Below are 17017 nucleotides of genomic sequence, written 5' to 3' on the forward strand. Positions count from 1 at the left end.
AGATGGTCAACAGAAGGCTTGTGAGGGCTTTCGGGCTGACAGCTGTTGATTTAAAAGTGTCATCTTTTACCCTGGGTGTTACATCTGTTACTCGTTTTCATATTTACAGCTTCATGTTTGAGCGAATAGAGGACAAGCAGAGGACAAAGAGACAACGGCGACATCTACTGGCGTTCTGCAGAGCTGCATTGATAAATATAGTGCAAGAGGAACACACAGAAAACCATTTCATGAGGTGTTTCAATCGAATCGTGCTGTTATAGGCGGTAGGAAACATACATGGGGTGGGATTACAGCTAGTTTACATACATTCCAGTTGATGCATGAATAACAAAAAGTCACACATATAAATTAAATAGGCCTTTAGTCCAGAGTGTGGTGCAGAAATTCTGTATTTTTCTAGGTTGACCCGGAAGTTGGCATCTTAAGGGTTCCCTCGCTAAAAAGCCAATGGGATTTTTCCTTTGGCTTTTGAAATATTGCAGAGAATAATATCTGTGGCAAACAAACTTTTAGCATGTTTACAGATTTTTTTTCCATAGGATAATCTCAAAAATGTTGACACAACTTTATGATTTTTGAAGCCTAAATGGAATCTCCATCGGTAAAAGGCTAACATTAGGCTATAAAGGAACTACAATGACTTCATGTCAACACCGCTAAGCTAAAGGTGGCTAATGTTGGGCTATAAAGGAACTACAATGACTTCACGTCATCACCGCTAAGCTAAAGGTGGCTAATTTTGGGCTATAAAGGAACTACAGCACGGTCACATGACTTCACTTCACCACCGCTAAGCTAAAGGCGGCTAATGCTGGGCTATAAAGGAACTACAGCACGGTCACATAACTTCATGTCACCATCGCTAAGCTAAAGGTGGTTAATGTTGGGCTATAAAGGAACTACAGCACGGTCACACGACTTCACTTCACCACCGCTAAGCTAAAGGTTGCTAATGTTGGGCTATAAAGGAACTACAACACGGTCACATGACTTCACGTCACCATCGCTAAGCTAAAGGCGGCTAATGTTGGGCTATAAAAGACGGTCACATGACTTCACGTCACCAGTGGGGTATTTACTGACGTATTTTATGTCGTAGGATAAACTTCTCTTCAGCTTACGTTAACCACAGATGTTATTTCCGACCAAAAATGCATTCAAAAACCTTTAAGACGAGGGAACCCCAAAGTGTTAAAATGCTAATTAACTTCAGGGTTTGAGGCCTCATTCCTGCACCACTCAATTCTCGTATGGTTCACTGAACAGTAAAATAACACAAGCATGGATCACTGGCTGGATAAATAAGCCCACAAACAGAGTTTATAATTAGATTACATTAAAAAAAATAAAGAAGCACTGTTATCTGCCCGGTGCAGAAGTGTTGAATTAGAGTGGGTAATCCTTTAACACATGCAATCAAAATGATGCAGTCTACTGCTAACACCTGTATTACTGTCAAGACCTTCACTGTGAATATGCTGCTACGTTGGAGGTGTATAATCATCTTGCAATCACCAATAAAGTCTTATCTTGAATTCACAAAGGTACCGTAACTCCAAATGTTGTTCCAACCGTTGGCGTAATGAGAAGTTTATGAGGGGAATAAAATTGAAAAATTATTAGCAAAAGAAGTTGATTTAAGTATTAATTGTTTTTGAAGATGTGGGAATATTTCTTGGGACCCTATTATGGTAATTTTAAGGATCATATTGGTATTTTGATGCCTCTAATTTGACACGTTAACATGCTTTTATGTTCAAAAAGGTCGAACTACATCAATTTTTTCCATACAGTACATGGTCATTTTAAGGTTCATATTAGTATTTTATGGCTTTAATTTGACCCATTTACATGCATTAATGTTTAAAAAGCTATTTATTTTTCTCTTAAAAGGGGAACTACATCAATTTTTTCCATACGTGGTCTAAGAAAGTCCTGAAATAATGGTAAGCAAAAACCACTCTCTCCCAAATCCAAATCCTAGCGTGCTATAACTTAAATATGTGTTGTCATCAAGTATAAAGATGGGAAAGCTGGTATAGATGACATAGGAGAATGTTCGGGGACCATATGAGTAATAAATATGATTTATTTGGGTATAAATAAATAAATAAAACATCCTGTCGGTCCGTGAAAACAGATTTATTTCTCTGGTTTTCTGGCTATGAGAGAGAGAAGCTCACACATATCGATTGGACTTTCCTAACCATGGTAGCTACATAATAGGATTTGTAATTTAGGTCGTGTTCCCCTTTTAATCACACTGATGATTAACTGATTTAACAAGGCGTACTGAATTAAATGTAGCTGGTACAGATTTAAAAGTTAACTACAACAGACCTATTGTTCTACTTTCACAGGAGATTGATATTTATACAGAACGCTCCCCTTTGAAAAGGCAATTATTAATCTAACAGTCATACTGTTACGCTGCTAAAGAGCCGTCTTGTATGACCGAGCTGTAGATAATTAACAGAGAGCGGCTATAAAAAAAGTAAATATAGATTTTCTTGTATCAGTCAGTCCACATAACGTAAAATAAGAAATGTTTTCATTAATTGAACGACAGCTAAACTAAATCCAAATATATGTCGATCGGCTTGTCAAACGTACATTTTCAGTTAAACCTCACTTTATATTAGACATAATCAGTCTGTTCATGCGAGACTGAAGTGATTTAAATATTATGGTTTCAATGAAAGTGCAAGTGTTAGTGAATTAGTGAACATGAGTGAATATGGAGACTTATACTATACTGCATAAGTTATGTAAGAGTTTGTAAACACATGTTTTGATATGATTTTGTAAGGCAGACCCCATTTACTTCAAATCATCTCTCCATTTTTGGGTTTCTTTTTCAGTTTGGCAGTATGCAAAACATTTCAAGAATTGGGTTAGTAATGACTATTACATATTACTTTAACTCTACTGCACTTCTGCTGGAGTTTGGAATACTTTCCAAAGACTTACCACATAAATAAAAACACAGCATAAATAGGACACTTCTGATTTCACTTCACTAAAAGTGCGTAAGTAGGCAACAAAGGCACTTCTTTTACACATTCACTTGAGGTTGTATACTCTCCAGGTCAGGTTTACTATCAGGATCCAGCATTAGGTTAGTAAGAGAGGCAGCTTTACCCAGTTGGTACTGCTCCTTCATGGGTTCATCCATTTCCACGTCTGAATACTCTTTTTTCTTTCCATTCCTTCCATCAAAATCTGCCGTGATCTCTGCCAGTGTCTTTCCTTTAGTCTCTGGTAAAGTGAGCCCCAAAAACACAGCGGAGGCCACACAAACGACAAAGAACGGCAGGAAACAGAAATCCCCCAACCCTTTGACGATAAACGGGAACAGCATGCCCACCAAAAACAAACCGATCCACATGCAAGACCCGGCAACCATGTAAGCAGCCGGACGAGCCGATTGGTCAAAGATCTCGGCCGGTAGGATCCCCGAAACGCCTGCAGGACCCAAACCAAAACTAAGGATATAGGCGAAAACACAAGCCATGCTGAGGTACGCCATTCCAGCAACACCTCGACTCTGGAGGTTCAGAGCAACGGTGAAAACTACGCTCCAGAAAGACATCAAACTGTACCCTCCAATAAGAAGGTATCTACGTCCAACTCTTTCGATCAGCAGGTTGCTCAGGATAGACGCAGTAAACTCGGACGCCCCTGTGCCGATGGTGATGTATTGGATCATCTGTGGAGGTATCCCCGCTGCGAGGAAGATGTAGTAAGCGTAGAAGTAGATGGAGTCGTTGCCGCAGAGCATCATGGCGCTACTGGCCACCATGACAGTCCTGAGCTGAGATCGAAGGCCTGCATCCTTAAACAGAGTCCAAGGCGTCTTGTTGGCAGAAGATCCAGAGTTCAAGGCGGCAGATTTTTGCTGCTCCTGCTCCTCAAGCATCTCCTCCACCTCCAAAATGGGAGCTACGCCACCTCGAAGCCTCCCAAGCGCTTTGACACAAGCTTCCTTGTCTCCTCGGTCGATGAGAAGGTACCTAGGGCTTTCTGGAAACCATGGTAAGGTGAGAAGTTGGATCAACCCTGGCAAAGCGTTACTAGCTAGTAAATAAGGCCAAAGATGCTGTGCACCCATAACTTCAGTGAGACCCACAACTTGACCCAGGAAAATCCCAAACGCAGTGAAAACAGCCGAGGAAAAAGCCACAGCACCCCTGAGATGTTTGGGTGCGCTTTCCCCAAAATACATAGGCTGTACGTTCATACTGACGCCTGAGTTAATCCCCACTAGGAAGCGAGCGAAGAAGATCATCTCGAAGGATTTTGCCACCCTGGAAGTGAGCACGAGAACAGCGCCAGCGAACAGGAAACCGTTGTTAAGAAGCAGAGAGTTCTTCCTGCCAAATCGGACCGAAAGAGGACCGGCGAGAAGGGCTCCGAGCAAACCCCCGAGGGAAAAGGCTGAAACGATAATGGTCCACATTAAGGTGAGCTGAGAACTTTCCAAACCAGTGCCCCATCGCTCCATGTATGTGTCGTTGATGAAGGTCTGGATGTAGCTGGTAGGAGCGTTGATGATGGATATGTTGTAGCCATATTGGAAAGTTCCTCCAATGGCTGCAGAGCAAATGGTCAAAGCGAGGATTATGGCTCCACCACCACCATCTTCACCTCCAATTGAGGGTCTAATGGTTTCTTCTGGCTCACCTTTTGGGTCCATTTGAGGCATGGTTGTGTCTCTCAGGAAACACAAACGTGTGGATCCTACAGTCTCTTAAAACTACAGTTAGCTCCAGCGTAATGTATAACCTTAGTGTTTAACAAGCATGTCATTTAGAGTAATTATGTAACCAAGATAACGGTCTAGATTTCCTTTGAAGAAAAACGTTGTTGTACACACAGGAAAAGCCGGTTTCATTTTTTGTCAAGCACTATTTTTACCTCTTTTGACCTCTCAGGCATTTTCCTTCCGCACGACCAAGCCAAAGAAATCCCGAAAATAGCAACACCAAACCAACTGGATACTTCTATACCTGTATTATAGCAAGGTATTGGCGTTTAACTATAAATATTTAACATTAAGCAGAGATAAAACGGGCTATACAGCGAGCTAAAACGGAAACATTAGCCTGACAGTCCGAGTTGAGGGATCCACTTCCTCCTTACTATCTACGTTATCTACGTTAACTACGTTATCTACGTTATCTACGCCTATCTACGTTCAGGCTTCTGATTGGTTCACAGCCCCGTAAAACACAACGTGATCTCTATGCGACTGACACAGGATGAAAATATGTAAGAAAAAACGTTTTATTTTATTCAGTACACTGTTTTATGTATTGCCCAATAACGTCAGTCACATAAAGTACAGTTATTTTTTGTTTAAAGACGTGTTTGTGAAATTATTCAACATTATAAGCAATGTGTGTGTGTGTGGTGTGTGTTAAATAGCACATTGAGATAATCATGAATTATAAAAACATGTTTCTCACATATTTAAAATGTGAGGTGAACAGGGTAACATGTTTCCATCATGGGAAATGTATTCTTACATTTCACTTGTGTGAAGAAAATACAAATAGAAGCAGTAGGAACGCTTATTTATACTTATCATTGATTAAATCCATACATACAGATGCAGTAGCAACACGTTACCAGCAGATGTCGCCGTCCAGACCATTAAATGCTTGAGTCACAGTTTAATTTAAATACAAAAGGTTTATTTGAATGCCAAAACAGCATCTCCATATATTATACATTATATTTTATGTACACAGACGATTCATTGTGTTTGTTCTCCGTAACAAACTGAGACCACAAGGCAAACCACTGCAAGTCTCCTCTTGCACTCTTAAAGTCTTTGAAATCTTCTCAGCTTCACACTGCATTTAATATGCTTCAATAGGACAACATAGGCCGTGTCTCATTTCTGGGATTTCCCCTCGTCGACTCCTATCCTCGTGTCTGAGAGAAATGAGATGTCCTTCAACATGGCGCGCTGAAATTCATTTCCGGGTCACTACCGGAGGACCGAGGAGTCGAGGAGGGGAAATTAGAGAAATGAGACACGGCCATATAGTCCGCAGCAGGTCATGGTTTTGTGTCTCCTTCTGATTGGCTGGGAGGAGGATCGATCAGGTCTTTGAAGCCCAGTTTCTCCATTGGCTCCTTGGCCATCAGCTGACTGGAAAACACACGATGAAAAGGACAAAGTTAGAAAGAAATCAGAATCAGGTTTATCACCAGGTAGGTTGACACGTACGAGGAATTTGACATAAAAATCAAACAACAATTAAAAACACAGATAGAAAACTATTGTGACCATGACCTAATGGGGTAGGGTATTTGTCTTTCCTTTAATAGACAAATTGTCCTGTACTTTATATAATGTGCTGAATGTGCCATGATGTGTAGCCATCATTACATGTCACTTGTTAGACGCTTTTATCCAAAGCGACTTACATACTCAATACTGTGGACAATCCCCACATGAGCAATTTGGGGTGAAGTGTCTCAGGGACACAACGACATGCTGACTGCAGTGGGACTCAAACTTGCTATGCTCTGATTCGAAGATCAGTGCACTAACCCACTGCGCCACACGCCTCCCCATCAGGCTTCACAACATGGGGTCAACAATGTGAAACAATTACTGGACACAAATACACACTGTTTCCACACACCCATGTTAATATATCTAATATGAAATATGTATATATGACCCAATATGTATATATGACCCAATATGTATATATGACCCAATATGTATATATGCTCATCTTCATTTTAATTAATTTCTTACTTCATAGTTTATATGACCCAATATTTATACCATGACATTTTTCCATGGCATAAAATGTTGTTTTATTTTATATTTTCAACATACAGCACTATACTATGTCGTTTAATCTTATATATTTGATATACTATACTTACTATAATAAAAAATTCTATACTATAAAAAAGAAAAACATAGTAAAATATAGTCTAACAATGGTGACTTGAGTAAAATGTGAGGATTACAAAGAGGTGTCTGTTTTAATTACTTTTCCATGCGGCACTCCAGGTAGTCTTTGGACTGCAGTCGGCACTTGGAGTTGTCGAAGCTGTTGTCTCTGAGGTATTTCATAAACGTCTCCTTGAAAATTTTACACTCTCCTGAAACACATTCAGAGAGAAGCTTGTCAGTCGTCACATTTACTTCATGTCAGATTACGTTATTAAGTGTGTCTATTCATTTCTATAATAATAATAATAATAATAATAATGCATTTTATTTAAGGGCGCCTTTCAAAGCTCTCACGGACACCTTACAGAGCATCATTAAAAACTAGCAACAAAGAAGGTCAAACAGTAATTCAAGACTTAAAATACAGTTTAGAGGAATTAAGATATTGAATACGCCAGTTTAAAAAGGTGTGTTTTCAGGCAGGATTTGAAGGTTGAGAGTGAGTCCAAATTGCGGATGTCTTGTGGGAGAGAGACGGGGGGGGCAGAGTGGCTGAAGGCTCGTGACCCCATGATGGTCCGGCGGGCAGAAGGTACAGTGAGCTGGAAGGCAGCGGAGGATCGGAGAGCACGAGATGGAGTGTAGGTGTGAAGGAGCTCAGAGAGATATGGAGGTGCAAGAGTGTGAAGGGCCTTGAAGGTGAGGACATGTTGAAGTCGATGCGATATTTAACGGGGAGCCAATGGAGTTGTTGAAGAACCGGAGTGATACGATCAATGGAAGGAGATCTGGTAATGATACGGGCGTCTGAGTTTTGGACCAGTCGATGTGTGTGGTGTGTCCTGTTCTTATGTGTGTTCCTTTTAGGACTCCACATGGTCTGCGTTTTGTTTTTATGTTGACCTTAAAAATGTCTGCCTCATGTTGTTATTGTATTCATGTCTCTGTGGTCTTCATTTGAACTTTTGTTCTTACTTGTGAAGCACTTGTTATAGGTGCTAGGATAAATAAACGTATTATTATTATTATTCTGTCGTGTTTGTATCTGTTTCTTCATTCTGCGTCGTTCTGCCTTCTAACTGCAGGGTACAGTGGAGAATGTATGGATTTGTGTCGACCTTAATCTACTCTTGACTAGGGGTGTTGAAATTAATCGTTTCTACGATGCATCGTGATGCGGACGTGGACGATTCTGCATCGATGCAGGGACAGAACATCATCGATTATAGCGTAGTGCTTCCTGATCTCTGAGGCATTTCATAAACGGCTCCTTGAAGATGTTACTCTCCTGAAACAATACGGCACATTCAGTACTAATGGCTATTTCTCCAAGCTTGGATTGTGTCGAACTTAATCTACTACTATTAAACCGCTCTTAAAACAATCAAAACTCGGCCTTTAAATTAGGAAAGGGTAGCGTATCCTATTTTATTTGTATTTACTTGCACTTTTTAAACTATTTTATCGTGTTGGAGGAGCCTGTGACCTCAGATTTTCATTGATATTTCTACACTGTAGCTATGCACACATGACAATAAAAGCCTTGCATCTTGAATCTTGACAGTCTGATATTGTATTTAAGTCCAAATTGGGAAATTATATTGTCCTAGCAGCAGTGTAGTCAACCATTACACGAGTTAAACATATGTAAAATATACAAATATAAGACAAATACCATTAACACTAGCAGCAAGTAAGTACAAATTCACATTAGAAAGGACATATATGAATAGAGTATCTAAATAATACACTATATAACGAAGATATTGAATACTCACAGTGTCACTAAGCTACAGGAATATATAGAAATACACTACAGACACAAATTGGCAGTAGCATAAATTAGCCATTAGCTTTTATGCATTAACCTCCAGTGTCAAGAGATGAATGCGTTGTATAATCAAAGTAAAATGGACTAAAAGGACTTCTGTACAACGTCTGGCTCTGCGTAAACTCATGACTCTTTTGCAAAACATGCATTAGCTCGGAGTGCATAATGAATTTAAACTACAGCGTCATTTTAACTCTGGTTTTTAAAGGACATTTTGTGTTTTTTCTCACCGAAATGATCAATAGGAAACGCGCCTTTATCAGGAGCGCGAGGCTTGAAACTCTTCGACCCGAAATTCATCGCAGACATTTTTAAAAAGCTTTTAAAACAAGCTTTGTTGAAGATTATTGCAAAAACAGCAACAGAATAACGTGACCCTGTTGTCTCGTGAATATGACGTAATGTTTCGTCTCTGCACACACCCAGACAGTAGCAGTCGATTGGATCGCATCGATGATGGAGTAGGTTTTCGATTAAATCCTTAAAGAAGCAAACACTCGCCACCAGAAATAATATAAATTTGAGTTTTAATCATTAAAATTGTATGTAATGTCTTTCTTTGTAAAGGAATACTTCCAAAAATAGTATTAATACTATTATGAATTACTTTAAATTACAATTAAATGCAGGATATCCTGAGAGAAAATAATTGTTATCTTCAACTTATTAAGTGTTTTTATTGAATATGCAAAATAAACAAACTAATAAAAAGTACTAGGCTATAATTCAGGGACAGATGACTATCCTACACCTCCTGTCTGACCTACTAAACTTGATATAATATAATGCACAACATGATTATAATACCCTACTGTAAAATAACAAATAGGGTCCTATAATAATTATCTTTTATTTTGTACTCATCCCTATTATATATCTTTCCTCTTATGCATTAGTATGCAATTGATTTATTGATGAGGATTTGAAGACATACCAAGTGTTGTTAGAGTTGTTAAAGAGTCGCTATTATGCTATATGGAGGTTTCCCTTCGCTGTAGTGTGTTGTATAGGATGTTGTGCATGTAAATGGTCTGCAAAGCACATAGTGACATCACTGTAACACTCACACTTCTATTGGCTAGCGCTCCTAGACATTGTACGTGATAGGCTAAGGGGCGGGACATCTCTAAGAGGTTGACCAATCACAACAGAGCCGGCCAGCGAACCAATCAGAGCAGACTGGGCTCTGGTTTCAGACAGAGGGTGAAAAGAGGTGCTGTAGCACAGACAGTATGAGAAAAATAAAGAGCTTTTTGAACATTAAAGCATGGAGACACTACATACTGATATACACCTGAACATCAGCAGGAGAGGACTCTTTAAAGTAGAGACACTACATACTAATACAAACTGAAAATGAGCCTCTTTAATTAAATGTGTTCTGGTAGTCCACCACTGGATGTCTCACTCTTATAAGATAAGGTAGAGGAGACTGACAGGCAGTAGCCTAAAGGAGGGCGGGAGGAGGAGATGGTAACATGTAGGCTTGATTATAATGCAGTCTCAGTAATAGAGCTATTAAACAGACAGAGAGGTTTCCCCCAGCGGTCTTTCTCCTCCTCTTGTGTCAGATTGGAGGTGATCTAGCTGTCTCTTTCTGCCTCTCTTTCTTTCTCTCTGTCGGACTTCCAGCAGCGGATGTCCTTCTTCTTCTTTCCCCCCCCGCGGTGAGGCTGCTGCTGGATGGATAGACTCAGCATGGCGGAGGAACCGGAGGGGAACAACCGGCTCCTGCAGGACGTGCTGGTTAGACCGGGGAACGGAACATGTGCGGACTGCGGCAATCCAGGTAAGCCTTCCCCCCGAAAAAACCCTTCTCCTGGGTCCAGCATAGAGACAGTGCATGCAGCTGCAGGTAATGCATGTAAGAGGCTGGGGTAACATGCAAACTGGTGCTTCAAAACCAGACAAGTGTGAGTGAATTTGGTTCAGAAATGATGAAAAAAGGTCGATCTACTTGAAAAATCAGCATTTATTTTCCATGCATATGTCCTTAGAGACTGGACTCTGGACTGTCATAAACACATGAAACACTCCTATGTGGCTGTCATGGTGTGTGAGGGTGCACAAAGACATGTCAACTATCCCCTGTGTGTGTGTGTGTGTGTGTGTGTGTGTGTGTGTGTGTGTGTGTGTGTGTGTGTGTGTCCACAGTGTGATAGCTTATCTTGTGGTCTGCACTGTCAGCACCAGTAATTATTGGTGTGTGCCCATTTCATGTTTTTCATTTAAATGGCACAATTTGTTCTTCATTATCAGCTTTTCTCCATCCTCTCTTCCCATGCTTTCCCCCTTTTAATCCTCTCTCTTCCTCCCTTCCTCTTCCTCCCACTCCTTTCTTCTTTTTTCTCCTCACTGAAAATGGCAATAAACCAGTGATTGGCCACAGAGGCTCCGGTTCGGGCCGTTTGCCCAGTGTTTTGGAGCCGATTCGCCCAGGATGCTGTTCCTCGGCCCTGGTTACGGCTCCTCTGAGGACTGGCTGTTGGGGAGCAGATTTTGGAGCCAGAGGCACTCGAACAAAGAAATGAGATAGGTTTGTTCTGAGCTCTTGGAGAGGGATTTCGTCCTGACCAAAAGGGTGTTGTGTTGTTGACAAATGGGCAGAAAATGGGCTCTTAACATTGTTGGTGCTGTGTAGAGAGCAGATTTAATTTATTGGATATTTGTATGTGGTCTTTTGCTTCTTAGTACCTCTGAATGACATAATGTGCTTCACCCTATAGTTGGTTCAATATTAACACAACTGCTGGATGGATTGCTTTGAAGACATTCATTGTTCCCGGGGGAAAAACCTGACTGACTTCAGTGTTTGTATCATTGTTTCTTTAGTGCCACAAGCTACAGGTTAAAGTATTTATTTAACCTTAACAATATCCCAACAATGGATCTGCACAAAATGTCAGTGTCATTCTTGGTTCCCAGAGGATTTACCCTAATGACTGCTGAGTGAAATCTCTAGACAAAAACTGGATGGATTGTCGTGAAATTTGGTACGGATGTTTATGGAAGCCCATTTCCTCCAGTAAAAGACAACTATAATACTTGTGATGAAAACAAAATATGACTTACTATCCTGAAATTATAACATTGTATCTCAAAATAACTACTTTTTATACAAAAACTATGAGAAAACTCTCACAAAATACTGCCATAGTATCTAAAAAATTACTTATTTTCAGATACAACAGCCTTTTAAAGATAGGTTGCTCAATAATTTGAGATACTTAGGTAATATCTAAAGAGGGCTTCTCATTAGATTGCCTCACATTAAAGGTAGGGTAGGTAAGAATGGAGAAACCAGCTCGAGTGCGCTAGAATTTGAAAGTATGCAGCCGAAGAAATCTGCCCCTTCCTTCAGACTTCCTTACAGAGCCCCTCCTCCAACACACACGAACGCGCACATGACCAATGAGGGCATGAGATAAATTTGTGCACGAGATGGAAGACTGACAGGCAGGTAGGCCATCCAGTTATTTTAGCCGGGCCGGCTCAGATGATTGGTCTTGCTTTTTACAGCGCCACGGCTTCCACAGATGACATTTTTTTATGTATTTATTGTCAAAGCATTTAATATATTCATTGCTATCGGGATGTTAAGAGCATTCCATGGAATATAACAACAAGTGTTTCTGAAGTGACTTATCGACCCCACCTTTAAGTGTTTTTCTTTACATTTGTGGAAATGGGCTTCAGATGTTCATGGTCTCAACAGGATGAATTATAATACCTATGGTTACACTAAAATGGCAACATTTTCTAAAAAGCATCACAGAGACAGATGCAGCCTCTCAGTCTTGTTTGGGATAAATTGGCTGGAAAATAATAAGAAAAACTGGTGACATTCCCACCAGCCTCAGCAGAGTTTAATGCTAATTAACGTTTATCATGCTACAGGCGCTAAACTAAAATGATAAACACTAAACCTGCAAAACATCAGCATGTTAGTCCTGTCATTTGGAGCATGTTGCTGTGTTAGCATTAAGCTAACAGCACCACTTTGTCTTAGTACAGCCTCCCAGAGATAGCTGCAGACTCTCCGTCTTGTACGGGATAAATTGGTTCATTTACAGATACCCTTATTTGACCTAAACTGTTGTGCGACGGAACACATTGCCCAGAGGAAACATTGGATCTGATTGTTCCCCCCGCTGAGATTGTTCATTAGTTTTGCGTGGCAGGCTAGCCGCTTTCACCTTTGCAATCATTACATAATCAAATTGAGTTTTGCTGGAGCAAAGGTGGGACAGATGTTCGGTGTCGTGCAGCAGATTCAGGATAATCAGAGAAGCTGGTAATTGTAGAGTGACTATGGGAAAATCCCAGCTGGGGAAAAATGCTCTTTTATCCCTCAACAAGTGCTCAGATTCCCACAGCAACACAACTGCTAGTGAAGCTGCTAAATTATCTACACTATAACTTCAACTTCCTCCCATATTTGCATTTTAACGCTGGGTTTATGTCATGAAATTCCAGGAAAGCAGAGTCCAGTGTTTGGATATCCATTCATCAACAAAACACATCTTCCTCCATCCCTCTGCTACCAGATCACGCTCATAATTCACGTCTCATAATAGTCATGATATGAATTATTGATGCAGGCGGCTCCTTCCCAGATGGGGACAGGATCTTATCGCTGTGGCTTTTTCAGAAAAAACATCACAGTTTCATTACAGCTTCGAACACCACAAATCATCTCCACGGAGCAAACAGACAAACATGTTCTGAACAAGAGAAGAGGGGGTCAGAGAGGAGTTAAACAGGGTGTGTAGCTGCTCAATTACTCTAGGATTACTTATTTATTGCTCATTTTAGACGTCATGGTTCATACAAATGTTTCAGTCACCCTTAATTGGGGATAATAACAGTAAAGGTTGTCAGTCAAATAGCTTCTGAATCTTATTGGGTTGTTTAAGTTGCTGTGTGCAAATGATATGTAACATCCAGGCTAGAAAAAACACTTTTCCTGAAGAAAGAATGACTGTATTTTCTGTGAGTATATTAAGTAACATGGTAAACTTGATGAAGCAAAGGGGTCTCTACTGTAGATGAATAGGGGCGTAAAACACAAGACAATTGTGCTTCTGTGTATTGTACCTTTGCATTTCATCTTCGCCAAAAAGCTTTTGTTTGAATGTCGGTTTGGGAGAAGGATTTTGTAAAAATGACCTCCGCATTTTCGTGAAACTTGGTGTTAGTGAGTAGAACGGGTCTTGTAGTGGATTGGCGTTGTAGAAAGTATGCAAGAAGTTATTTTTTAATATCTGATCGAGCTGCTCACAATTCAGTCGAGTATTTTGGTGAGAACTTCCAACTCTTTGAGTGTAAAAAATAATATACATCATTGACTAGCTCAATGTCTACTTGTGCCAAGATTGACTTTAGTTACCAAGAATCAAATGTGTTAAACTAGATTGCTAGCATGATTTGCTACAACTGCAAAGGTGATACTGATAACCAGTGTCTAAATGAGACGACTAAACGTCATCACGCCCAACATTAGCCTCCTTTAGCTTAGCGGTGTTGATGTGAAGTCATGTGACCGTGCTGTAGTTCCTTTGTAGCCCAACATTAGCCGCCTTTAGCTTAGCGGTGGTGACGTGAAGTCATGTGACCGTGCTGTAGTTCCTTAGTAGCCCAACATTAGCCGCCTTTAGCTTAGCGGTGGTGACGTGAAGTCATGTGACCGTGCTGTAGTTCCTTTGTAGCCCAACATTATCCACCTTTAGCTTAGCGGTGGTGATGTGAAGTCATGTGACCGTGCTGTAGTTCCTTTGTAGCCCAACATTAGCCGCCTTTAGCTTAGCGGTGGTGACGTGAAGTCATGTGACCGTGCTGTAGTTCCTTTGTAGCCCAACATTAGCCACCTTTAGCTTAGCGGTTGAAGAAACACACTCCTCAATGTCAGTTTCAGTGTTTTAATGACAAAGATGACGACACCCTGAAACAGAGTAATACAGCGAGGTAAGCTGACAAAGTATTACATACATGCATGTCATCATTAACACAACACAAATATATGCTACGACACCACGTATATATACACCAACAATAGTGGGAACAGTCTTACATGTGTGAGTGGATGAACGTCTCGACACGAGGCGGCGTGAATGAACAATGTTTGAACTAAAATGGCCGCTCAGTACTACCGGGTCAGAGCGCGGCATATCCGGTGCGACAGCAGTGAGACGCTGCCCTCTAGTGGCCGGCGATAAACTCTTCAGCGGTGGTGATGTGAAGTCATGTGACCGTGCTGTAGTTCCTTTGTAGCCCAACATTAGCCACCTTTAGCTTAGTGGTGGTGATGTGAAGTCATGTGACCGTGCTGTAGTTCCTTTATAGCCCAACGTTTGCTTCAACTATTATAATAGTGGTGTTCATGTGGAGATGATCCTACTGAACAAAGGGATAGGAGCTCTTGCGATGCTAACTTCCATGTTGTACTACAAAAATACGTCACCCCTGCACTACTCTACCACATCACATGAAAACCTTTTTATTGCAGGCTTACAGAGTAAAGACATCATCATCAGTGACCTGGCTGTCCTGCCTCACCCCGTCCTATCTTCCCCTCAGATACAACATCCATTAACCTGACAGCCTGCCTGCTGTAATTGGTCTGAAAACACACAAAGTGGCAACACTGCTTCATAATGCTTACTCATTCTTCCTCTGCCCTTCCTTACCTTTGAGTTTTCTCCCCTATCTTTCCTGTGCGGGTGCTCACAGAGGAGTTTATATACAGCAGCGTTTCTCTGCCCTCTGCTAAGGACACACAAACGAGTTTCTGCCTCCAGAGGAAAGCCTCCGCACTCCTCTGGGGTTTGAGGAAGGTGTTTGTGGAAACAGCAAAAGCAGCAGGAACTATGATGAGATAGGAGGGGAGTTCAGGCTCCTGTAGCGTGAATGATTTTAAAGACTAGCCGATATATTGATGTTTTTTAAGGGAAAGTTGGAGAAAACATATTCTGCCTTTCCCATTTCAACTCGGTGTCTTGACAAAGATAAATAGCTCTAGCCATTCATAGAATTGGTAATGTGTTTCTTGCTTGCAGTTTCAGTCTTTATTTTTTAAACTTATTTCGTCTTGTTTTATTTGCAGTTTACTAAGAAAATTCAACATCAACTTTCAATTGTAGGCATATGTTTCTTAGCCATAGCACATTTACAGAGTTTAACCTTTGAAATATAACATCATCATCTTCTGAGGATTTAGAAAACCATGTCAAATTGTTGCCCTTAGCCTAAGGCAACAAAAATGATACTTCTTTAGAATAGAATAGAATATTGGGAGGGATGAAACCCTCTTTAATGTTCACACATGCACACAGTGGGTGTTTCTCAATCGCGAGTACGCTTGCTTGGTAGCACATGTCTTCCGAGTCACTTGCTTCAGAAGCGAGGCAAGAATCCTTCCTGGCATTCGGAAAATTATGAATGGAACAGGCGAGCAAGTGTGCAGGTGTGCGTCATATGAGAGGCCCCGCCTCTTACATCTTCCGCCACAGATTTGGGGAAATTGGTCCGTGCGCAAAGCATTGTGGGGATTTTAAGACCGCGGAGTCTACACATGTGCAGCCTCGAAATTTCTCCAAACGAAGTACGCCGGGCTCGGTAGATTTCCAAGTATGCTGGACATTGGAACAGTACTTCGGCGGCACTCGATGACATAGTATGCTTGAAATAGTGGCTCTGAAGCAGCTTTACTCGACATTGAGAAACACCCAATGACATTTGTTCTCTGCTTTTTACCCATCCTAGTACCAGGAGTCTAGTACTAGGAGCAGTGGGCAGCTATTGTACAGCGCCCGGGTAGCAATGGGAGTGGGGGGGGAAGGGGGTTGTCTGGTGCCTTGCTCAAGGGCACCACGGCAGGGCCCAGGAGGTGAACTGGGACCTCTCCAAGTAGCAGTCCACACTCCATATTTTAGGTCTGGTCGGGGACTTGAACCGAAGACCCTGCGGCTCACAGTCCAAGCCCCTACTGACTGAGCCACTGGCGGACAATATGTTCAGGCTTAGCTCATCATTAATAGCCTAAATTATATAAAAAACATTTCCCAAATACATTTCAAAATGAGTTAATATTGAATTGCTGTTGACAATATGTTTTTTATTTATGAAGTGACACAAAGAGATTCACTAAAAACCTTTGACAGCAATATGTCATCAAATAAAATGTTATTACATGTTCAGATTAATGTCCTGAAATATGCACAGATAATGCATGATTACCATATTCAAACACATTTTCTGAA

The 17017-nt window shown here is 41.0% G+C and overlaps 3 protein-coding genes across 4 annotated transcripts in view; 1 reads left to right on the forward strand and 2 right to left on the reverse strand.

The window, feature by feature from the left end:
* Positions 1 to 1035: 1035 nt before the first annotated feature.
* LOC117484052 (solute carrier family 2, facilitated glucose transporter member 11-like) lies at positions 1036 to 5048 on the reverse strand. Its single transcript, XM_034132478.1, has one exon. The coding sequence runs from the start codon at positions 4706 to 4708 to the stop codon at positions 3059 to 3061; it is 1650 nt and encodes a 549-aa protein (XP_033988369.1). The 5' UTR covers positions 4709 to 5048; the 3' UTR covers positions 1036 to 3058.
* A 629-nt stretch (positions 5049 to 5677) lies between these two features.
* Positions 5678 to 9169, reverse strand: LOC117484387 (cytochrome c oxidase assembly protein COX19). Its single transcript, XM_034132850.1, has 3 exons — positions 8990 to 9169; positions 7026 to 7137; positions 5678 to 6163 (listed from the first exon to the last, which is right to left on the reverse strand). The coding sequence occupies exons 1-3, from the start codon at positions 9066 to 9068 to the stop codon at positions 6070 to 6072; spliced, it is 285 nt and encodes a 94-aa protein (XP_033988741.1). The 5' UTR covers positions 9069 to 9169; the 3' UTR covers positions 5678 to 6069.
* Positions 9170 to 10228: 1059 nt separating this feature from the next.
* The window catches only part of LOC117483966 (arf-GAP with dual PH domain-containing protein 1), a 43526-nt gene continuing 36737 nt past the window's right edge, over positions 10229 to 17017 (forward strand). Inside the window, exons 1-2 of one of the 2 annotated variants that reach the window (XM_034132356.1) lie at positions 10229 to 10548; positions 11136 to 11295. Coding sequence is in view for 1 of the 2 variants with exons in the window: in XM_034132347.1 (XP_033988238.1) it covers positions 10443 to 10548 (106 nt within the window). In the remaining variant the exon portion in view is untranslated. The remainder of the gene's footprint in view (positions 10549 to 11135; positions 11296 to 17017) is intronic. The other variant, XM_034132347.1, reaches the window with a different exon arrangement.

This window comes from Trematomus bernacchii, unplaced genomic scaffold, assembly GCF_902827165.1.
Source record: "Trematomus bernacchii unplaced genomic scaffold, fTreBer1.1, whole genome shotgun sequence".
Lineage (NCBI taxonomy): Eukaryota > Metazoa > Chordata > Actinopteri > Perciformes > Nototheniidae > Trematomus > Trematomus bernacchii.